Here is a 10,254-nt window from a genome sequence, read left to right on the forward strand (position 1 = left end):
GACGCAAGGTGGCGGGGGGGGATGTTGGGGAGGGCAGGTGGGTGAAAATTGGGTGTTTTCCCCGTTTTGGGGATGGAGAGGGGGATAAAGGACGTGGCTAAATCCCGGCAGAGTCAGCCCCCATCCCCGCCCATGGAATTCACCTCCCCGGGGACGGAAACCTTCAGCTGGTGGGACAGGAATGGGAGCTTTTACACCCAGGATTGACCAAATTTGCTCACACAATTTGACACACAAAGGCCAGCTGCTGGGAGGATCTCCGGCCTGGCATGGAGTTCCAGTGCTGCCCAGCACTGCCTTTAGCTTCCCAAAACGTGTTGGACACGTTTTTTTAGAACAGGTTAGTTGGAAGGGCCCTAAAACGATCTTCTAGTCCCAGGGCTGACCAAAAATTAAATCACGTTATTAAGGGCATTGCCCAAAAGCCTCTTAAACACCGACAGCCATGGGGCATCGCCCATCTCTCCAGGAAGTCCCTTCCAGTGTTTGACCGCTCTCTGGGTAAAGAAAATGTTTCCTCATGTCAAGTCTGATCCTCTCCTGACCCCACGTGTCCTCTCCTGGATCCCAGGGAGAAGAGCTCAGCACCTCCCTCCCCATGTCCCCTTCTCGGGGAGCTGCAGAGAGCAATGAGGTGTCCCCTTGACCTCCTCTTCTCCAAAGAAAGCAAACCCAGAGCCCTCAGCAGCTCCTCACTGGACCAGGATCAAGACCAGATCTTCACCAAGCTGTTATCAGTTTCTTAACTTTTTTGAGAGCTTAAGGAAATCCTACAGCTTGTTTTGAAATGTATCTGCCTATTATTTGAAATGTATCTGCCTGGAGCATATCTCCTATGGAGACAGACTGAGAGAGCTGGGGTTGGTCAGCCTGGAGAAGAGAAGTCTCCCGGGAGACCATACAACAGCCTTCAAGTATCTGAAGGGGGCTACCAGAGAAATGGGGAGGGACTCTGTCAGGAAGTGTAGCTATAGGAGGAGGTGTAATGGTTTTAAATTGGGAGAGGGGAGATTTAGATTAGATACTAGAAAGAAATTCTTTCCTGTGGGGGTGGTGAGACCCTGGCCCAGGTTGCCCAGGGAGGTTGTGGATGCCCCATCCCTGGAAGTGTTCAAGACCAGGCTGGATGGGCTTTGAGCAACCTGCTCTAGTGGGTGGTTGGAACTGGATGATCTTTAAGGTCCCTTCCAACTCTAACCATTCTATGATTAGCTTTTGGTTTAAAAGGGATCAAATAGAAATAAGGTTGAACTTTCCAGGGTCAGCTGAAAGGTTTCTTTCAATGGCCATTTGGTGCTTAAGTCCCTTTGCTCCCTTTGAAAAATCTAATCCACGCCGTTGTTTGGATCCCACGTATCAAAGTTTATAAATAGCAGCAGAACAGACATTAAACATTGGTGCAGTGATTTCAGATCGTATAAAAACTGTCAGACCCATTTTGTGTAGAAGGAAAAGTGAAACGCAGACACATTAAGACACTTGACCAAAGCAAAAGGCAAATGCTGCCAATTTGAATGTGCTTGAACTGCGAGCATTGGCATCAGAGCTGAAAGAGCAATCCTGACATCCAGCCCCCTGGCCTTCTGCTCTGCCCTCAGAGGAACGTGCCCCATGACGTACCGATTCTCCACTTTGCAATCTGGAAAAGGATTTTCCACTCTGGAAACAGTAGGGATCTCAGGATGTACATCTATCAGAACACTGACAAATATCTCCAGGGTACGTTGTGCCTTTTCCTCACCTCGTCACCTCGGCTGATGGCAGTGGTGGAAGTACCTACTTCCTTCTTCTTCCTCTCTCACTTTGCTGAAAGCGAAGCCGAGAAAATAATCAGAAATCTGGCAGCAGCAGCAGAAGCAGCAGATAAAGGACTGTGTTCTTCAATGCTGGGGAGAAAAACAAATGATGCTACATTAGCAAAAGCAGGGAGAGCTGAGAGGATACAAACAGCAAAGAAGATTCTTCTTCTCTGGAAGACTTCTCTTTATCCAGAGTCTGATTTAAAACCCACCGAGAGCAATGGGAATCTACCTACTGATAGGAAATACAGTTCGCTTCAAGCCTTCATTTCTTTTGAATGCTTCTAAGTATCATTTCTTCCCTTTGTTATTTTGCACAGCTAATTATTTGTAGTTTTGTACAAATGATGACGTTTGCATTCATAGATTTTAAATTACTTTATATGAGACCTAACCCACCTCACACCCAGCTGGTTTTTGACCATTATGCATACTGAGCACAAGTGGTCCTTCTTTGACCTTGCTTTTCATATAGACAGGCATATATTGTATAAATAAAGCAAAAATTAAACTACATAAAACCTTTAAAGCCTCATTCTTCTGGGGAAATGAAGTGGAAAGACGGGTTTGCATAAAGCACCTACTAGTCCCCAGACACTGCCTTAAATGTGCTCCAGGAATGTTTTGATGGCTGCGGTGGGTTGATCCCACCTGGATGCCAGGTGCCCACCAAAGCCACTCTATCACTCCCCCTCCTCAACCGGAGGAGCCACCCTTCCAAAACTTCCCATCCTCTCTGTTAAAACAAGAATAGCCCAAACAGAGACGCGATCTGAGTTTTGGCAATTGTCCTGGGTTGAGCGACACAGGACTAACTTTTCTTCTAATGCTGGGGAAAACTGCACTTTTAGAAGACTCTAGTATCTGAATTCAGGAAAATATTTACTTTTTAGCCAGCCAGGCTCTGTGGGATTCAAGGTCTTAGTGTTTTCCAGCCTTGCCAGGTGCAGGGATGAGGAGGAGCAAGGCCTGGGCATTTGACCCAGAAACTTAGAAACTTAGAAAAGTTTGCTGTGTAGTTCTCTCTCTCTTGATGGTGGCAGTCCAGACAACTCCTTGCCCCAGTGCCAGACTCCTGAACCCTTTCTTTCCTCCCAAAGCCATTCCACTCACAGTGTCCGACATTCACTATCCCTGCTGGGAGCACACAGCTTCCTACTGATAGAATGGGCTGAGTATAATTCTTGTATATCTTATATCAGTATCAGGACTAATATTGGTTCTTTAGTACTATTGTTAATTATTTAGTCTTATTCTATTAAATCTAGTTATATTTCAACCCTCCTGTTTCTTTGTGTTCTCCAATCCCCCCTTCTGGGTGGGGAGAGGTCATCAGGTGATAGAATAATTGTCTAAATGACAACTAATTGGTGTGGGCTTTCTCAAACCATAACAGTAACGCAGGAGTGGACTGGAAAATTCTATTCCAAAGGAAAGGAAGAAAGGTGATAGGAATTGTTCCTCAGCTATTGTTTCTATAACATTAAAAGTATCCCTACATGTGTATTACATCATTGAAAGTATTCCTAGATCTATATAACACACCATAAGTATCAAACTTTGTGACCACTTGGAAATATGTAGCTGTAGTATCTCTTTAGGAGCCACCCTTCCAAAACTTCCCATCCTCTCTGTTAAAACAAGAATAGCCCAAACAGAGACGCGATCTGAGTTTTGGCAATTGTCCTGGGTTGAGCGACACAGGACTAACTTTTCTTCTAATGCTGGGGAAAACTGCACTTTTAGAAGACTCTAGTATCTGAATTCAGGAAAATATTTACTTTTTAGCCAGCCAGGCTCTGTGGGATTCAAGGTCTTAGTGTTTTCCAGCCTTGCCAGGTGCAGGGATGAGGAGGAGCAAGGCCTGGGCATTTGACCCAGAAACTTAGAAACTTAGAAAAGTTTGCTGTGTAGTTCTCTCTCTCTTGATGGTGGCAGTCCAGACAACTCCTTGCCCCAGTGCCAGACTCCTGAACCCTTTCTTTCCTCCCAAAGCCATTCCACTCACAGTGTCCGACATTCACTATCCCTGCTGGGAGCACACAGCTTCCTACTGATAGAATGGGCTGAGTATAATTCTTGTATATCTTATATCAGTATCAGGACTAATATTGGTTCTTTAGTACTATTGTTAATTATTTAGTCTTATTCTATTAAATCTAGTTATATTTCAACCCTCCTGTTTCTTTGTGTTCTCCAATCCCCCCTTCTGGGTGGGGAGAGGTCATCAGGTGATAGAATAATTGTCTAAATGACAACTAATTGGTGTGGGCTTTCTCAAACCATAACAGTAACGCAGGAGTGGACTGGAAAATTCTATTCCAAAGGAAAGGAAGAAAGGTGATAGGAATTGTTCCTCAGCTATTGTTTCTATAACATTAAAAGTATCCCTACATGTGTATTACATCATTGAAAGTATTCCTAGATCTATATAACACACCATAAGTATCAAACTTTGTGACCACTTGGAAATATGTAGCTGTAGTATGACTAACTTTTCTTCTAATGCTGGGGAAAACTGCACTTTTAGAAGACTCTAGTATCTGAATTCAGGAAAATATTTACTTTTTAGCCAGCCAGGCTCTGTGGGATTCAAGGTCTTAGTGTTTTCCAGCCTTGCCAGGTGCAGGGATGAGGAGGAGCAAGGCCTGGGCATTTGACCCAGAAACTTAGAAACTTAGAAAAGTTTGCTGTGTAGTTCTCTCTCTCTTGATGGTGGCAGTCCAGACAACTCCTTGCCCCAGTGCCAGACTCCTGAACCCTTTCTTTCCTCCCAAAGCCATTCCACTCACAGTGTCCGACATTCACTATCCCTGCTGGGAGCACACAGCTTCCTACTGATAGAATGGGCTGAGTATAATTCTTGTATATCTTATATCAGTATCAGGACTAATATTGGTTCTTTAGTACTATTGTTAATTATTTAGTCTTATTCTATTAAATCTAGTTATATTTCAACCCTCCTGTTTCTTTGTGTTCTCCAATCCCCCCTTCTGGGTGGGGAGAGGTCATCAGGTGATAGAATAATTGTCTAAATGACAACTAATTGGTGTGGGCTTTCTCAAACCATAACAGTAACGCAGGAGTGGACTGGAAAATTCTATTCCAAAGGAAAGGAAGAAAGGTGATAGGAATTGTTCCTCAGCTATTGTTTCTATAACATTAAAAGTATCCCTACATGTGTATTACATCATTGAAAGTATTCCTAGATCTATATAACACACCATAAGTATCAAACTTTGTGACCACTTGGAAATATGTAGCTGTAGTATTTTCTGTCCCTTTAGTAAGCATGGAGAGAAAAATAACTGCTAATGCTTGTGGGTAAGCTCACTTCCCATCTAAGAACTTCCAAATATATTATAACACTTTGTGGTTTTCTTTATGTCATTGGCTCACTTCCCATCTAAGAACTTCTAAATATAACACTTTGTGGTTTTCTTTATGTCATTCAGAGCCAGGTAACAAGGTGAATATCTGCATTTTCATTTTCTGCCCTCAACTTTTTTGTTTAATCTATAAAATCAGAAATGGAAAATGGGATAAACATTGAGAATGTTGGCTGGGATTCTTGTCACTCCTGTTAGAAGGGACTTTCCTTCTCTTCCTCTCGTATCCTCTCCCCGCCTGCTCTCACTCCCCAGTGTCTTAGCAACAAGATTCACTGGCCCACTGTAGCTAACTTGTCTCCTACCCCCTCAAATCAATTAGTTCATCTATTAAATCATGCATCAAAGCAGCCTGCCCCCTTTGAGCACGCAGCTCACTTAGGGCTCAATCCTACAGTCTTCAATTTTTAAGGCAGCATGAGGAGTTTGCAATCGACTCTAATTATATGAGGATCAGACCTTGCATGCTCTAATTTCTTTACAAAAGCTGTGAGATTATGAAGAGGATGCTGATGCCTATCCCTGTTTTCCTTTATCTTCTTTTTTCTTTAATTGAAGAACGGAACATCATAGAGAAAAGTCCTTAAATAATGTGGAAAATAACTAAAACATCTCCCCATTCACAACTGCTGCTTATTCATTAGTTGTCCCAGAAAGAAGTCTTTGGCAATGCCAGCAACAGTGCATTTGTCAAAACTGGATTTGTACAATACAGAGAAATCCTCAAAATCATTACTTGGAAGATTCATAAGAGATTAGGAAATATTTTTTTATAATGCTTGAAACCTTCCATTTATTTCTTAATTTATTGTCTAGTGGAATTGATAGAAAGAAAAGGTTGGTGCTTTCTGCAAATCATCTGAGTTTTTAACTCTAACTATTGATTATTAATTATAATTAGCAATAAATAGATTATCAACACTAAAGATTTTTTCTGAGTGGGGAATGTTAGATCGCTGTCGCCACTTGCTGAAGCATTAGGTGAACCTCAGCCCCTACTTATTATGGTGTCCAGCACTCTCATCTTTTTTTTCTTCATTCTCTCTTCCCATTTCTTGCCTTATATTCAGGTAAAATATTTGGAACAGGAACCACCAGCTTTTATCCTTGGATTTCTACAGTGCTAATTACAAAGGGATCCTGCTCCATAGCTTAAGACTGTAGACACTAACGTGATGAAATTCATGACAGGGAAGATTTTGCTATACAGAGATACCAGACAACTTGTATGGTCTCAGAGCAGACACCTCTAATCTCATGAAAACCATTTCTCAAAAAGCAAATACCAATTTACTAATAAAGCGTAAAAAAGTAATCAAGCTCTCTGCCATTAATCCCTATGAGAATGTCTCTTGCTTCGAATCCTGAATCAACCCAGGTGCCTCAGTGGCTGGTCAAAAGCAATCCATCGAGGGATTTATCATTGTTATGGTTAAGATAATAGAGTGAAAGGCAGGACATACAAAAATCAATTCAGCTATTTTCTCGAATTATGGTTATTTAGGAATCTCAGTTTGGGGCTGCTTACTCCAGCTATTAGGAATCACAGTCACAGCTCTGAAGCCTGTTTCCTCACTTTTTATTTCTTCCAACTCCAGCACCCTCATCCAAGCCTCTCTACAGCTTCAGTTTACAAATTCCCTGAAAAAAAAAAAAAAACAACCAAAACTGTGTGTAGAAAATGGGTAAGGGTAACTCCCACCACCTCAAGTCCATTCTACTGCATAAATCTTCCACGTGAAATGCTGGGGACTGTGGCATCTGAAGAGTTTCCAAGATCAATTTTTAGCTCAGAAACAGCTATTTACCTAGACTATGTGAGTCCTGTTACCAAATATTGCAGTAATACATGGCATTAGTTTCTGGGATTTATGCTGGGCTCTTCACTTCATGAAAATTTCTATTACTTTATAGGTGTATACAAAAATGGGGTCTCTGATCCAAAAAATATTGCAGTAATACATGGCATCAGTTTCTGGGATTTATGCTGGCCTCTTCACTTCATGAAAATTTCTATTACTTTATAAGTGTATACAAAAATGGGGTCTCTGATCCAAAGCAGCACAAGGGACAACAGTGGTAAATAGGAGCAGCAGTAAAAGCACTTAGAAGAAAACAGGCTGTCACAGAGAACAAGGGAATAGTAAAGAGCAGGTTGGAGAACACAGGTAAACCAAAGAGGGGGGAAAACCCCACCCTGTTCACCTGTGCTTAATGAAAACTAAGCATTTTTGGTATTAAAACATCCAATTTTTAAAATAAATGGAGGGTCTGATATTGGAATCTGCATTCATTCCAAATTCTCATTTACTTCACTAGGAATTGAAAGCATTTAAAAAGATGACTAAAGCTATTATTAACATCAGGGAAAAATGAGCAGAAAGCTGCAGTGCCCTGGTTCTGATGTCATCCTTGAGCGCTGAAGAGTTTTTATGAGTGACCTGATTTCCTGGATCATTCGTTTCCACTGATCAGTGAAAGCAGGAGAAAAAAAAAAAAAAAAAAAAAAAGCCAAACTGCATCCCTGGGGAGTTTGGGACAGGGTCTGATCGGCAATTATATTACATTGATCACTCAGTGTCATCTGTGTAGGAAAAAAAAAAAAAACATAAATATTTGCTGCCTCAGTTACAAAAGGTGTGCTTAAACATCACCATTAGACAAGCAGTGCAGGGCAGAGAAAAAAAAAAAAAAATATATATATACATGTATAAAATTCTTTGAAAACTGGCCTGGTATCAGAATTCAGGAATTTAAGCCTTTTCTTTCTTCTTGACAAGAACTCAAGAGAAGGTAGAGGGAATGTTAACCCATCACATTCCCTTCTACAGGCCTAAATATCTTCTGTTATACAGAACGTTTTGTGGTTTTCTTTTTCACTTTTATTTTTGTGCCCGGTTTCTCAGGTTTTCTGTATTTGTTTCAGATCATGCCTGTCATTTCCAAAGGTAGCAAGTGATATTTTTATTGTAGTTTTAGATTTAGCTCTGCTGAGTGCACAAGAGATGACTCGGTGATTCCTCATCATGACATCAATAAATGGGAAAGTTCTGGACAATATTTGATATAAATGCATCAGCAACTGAATGAGAACACATCTCAATTTCTTTAAAATAAATGAACAGGAGTAGAAATATTTACAGATTAGTAGGAGTTACAGATAAGTAGGAGACAAAACTCCAAGATAGCTTTATTTTCAGCTCTATTTACCTGTCTCCCTCCCAGCTGCTGCTCCAATCTCAGGCCCCATCCTTTCTACTTTCCCATCCTCAGTGACTCCTGGTGAGAGGGCCTCCTCTACCAGGACACCTTCTTTCATTTTTCAGCCCTCTCAAGAGCGCACTCTCTGACTTAAGAATCTAATGCAGACACTTAAATCCATGCTCATGGGTCCCCCAACCCCTGGCCATGCTGAGAGGTGACAGAAGAAGCCAGAGCAGGTCACTGCAGTGGCAGGCCACATGCCACTTTTGTACGGGTAACTCAGCCCTGACCAGGTCACAAACCCCTCCCTCAAAGCAGCACTTGGATTAATACGGAGACACCTTTGTCTTAAGTTCTTAAAAGCAACATGGAGACTCTTCCACTTCCAAAATGGCTTTTTTCCAGCCCAGCGTGACCCTCAAGACCTGGCAAACCCCAGGGTAAATGCTGGGGCAAACAGGTGAAGGATGCTGAATTTACACTCTGGATCCCTTAGGACAGATCCTGGAAGAGCCCTTCCAAAGAGGTGAGATATAACTGTTATCTTCATAACTTAAAACACAGTGCTTAGTACCTTACAGAAGCCAAAGGAAAACAATTACCTGGCTGAGGAAAGGCTGAGTCTGTTTATCAATCTCTGTAAAGTGCTCTGATGTCCTTGCCTAGAAAGTCTGTAGAAAGACAAACGGTCACTTTCCTCCATCCAACAGTTTTATTTGCATTTTGTTTTTCTTTTCCATAGTTACAAGTGCTATGTATAGAAGCAGAAATAGAAAAGAAGAACCTAAAGAACAAAATATGTCTCTTCTGAACTCCAGACACTGTCCCATCACTCAGAGCACCTAGCAGAAACCAGCACGGCAGTAATAATGGCTAGAGGATGCCTTTGTGTCCAAAAAAGTTTTAAATAAAAATCGTGAACTCATTCAGCAGTCCCTTAGCACACATTCCATAATTATAAGAAAATGCTAAACACCGCACAGGTCTCAGGAGGAAGCTGCCTGCTTCTGGGTTGGGGTGGTTTTTTTGTTTTGGTTTTTTTTTTCACTCCTAACAACCTTTGACATAATGAGGTGTGACAAATTGATTTCAAATGTAGTTGCAGGAAGGAGGGCAGGAGGAAAAGCTCTGCTCTGCCTTGTGGGAGATGTAGTCTTTCCGCCGTGGATCTGCCCGGGCAGCAATGGGAAGCTGGACTCGAAGTCCCACAAACTCCCACTAGAGCCTCCCGCACAGGCTCAGAGCCCAGCTGCTGGCAGGGGGGTGACTACATTGTGTCTATTGTACAGTGTTCTTTTTTTTTTTTTTTTTATTTTTTTTTTTTTTTTACCGGGGGCATTTTGTACATTTGACGGGAGGTTTAAACCCGGAGCGTTTGAGCATGGCAGATGAGCAAGAAATTATGTGCAAACTCGAGAGCATCAAGGAGATCAGGTACGTTGGCTTTGTGCCGCATCAGCGGACGTGAAGCCGGATTCTTTATCCCCCCCCCCAAAACCTCCGGGGGTGGTGGTGGGGAAACCGGAGGAGTTGCGTGGACCCCAAAGTAGCTCTTGTGCGCCCCAAGGAGAGCAAACCCACCGCCGGGCCCTTACCCTGGGAGCTGGAAATGAGGGGGTTGGGGGTGTTGTTTTTTTTTTTTGATAGAGGAGCATCTGCTGCTGGGAATCGCCGCTGGAATGCGCAGCGGAGGGAGGCGATGGTCGCGCATTTCCAGGGAATTGCTCCCGAAGGATAACAGGAGAAGGAAGAGGGCGCGGGTTGGGGCCGGGGGTTGGGGGGGGAAAGGACGACGGGACGCGGGTTTCGGGTTTTTTTTTTAAAGACCTCTGATTATTATTTCTTATTCCTGAGCCTCTCTG

At 42.5% G+C, this 10,254-nt stretch overlaps 1 protein-coding gene across 1 annotated transcript in view; it reads left to right on the plus strand.

The window, feature by feature from the left end:
- The first annotated feature begins 9,710 nt into the window (after positions 1 to 9,710).
- ZC4H2 (zinc finger, C4H2 domain containing) overlaps positions 9,711 to 10,254 on the plus strand; it is a 12,505-nt gene continuing 11,961 nt past the window's right edge. The window contains exon 1 of the mRNA XM_014955363.1: positions 9,711 to 9,826. Within this exon, the coding sequence (XP_014810849.1) occupies positions 9,774 to 9,826 (53 nt within the window). The 5' untranslated portion in view covers positions 9,711 to 9,773. The remainder of the gene's footprint in view (positions 9,827 to 10,254) is intronic.

This window comes from Calidris pugnax, unplaced genomic scaffold (assembly GCF_001431845.1).
Source record: "Calidris pugnax isolate Ruff unplaced genomic scaffold, ASM143184v1 scaffold38, whole genome shotgun sequence".
NCBI lineage: Eukaryota > Metazoa > Chordata > Aves > Charadriiformes > Scolopacidae > Calidris > Calidris pugnax.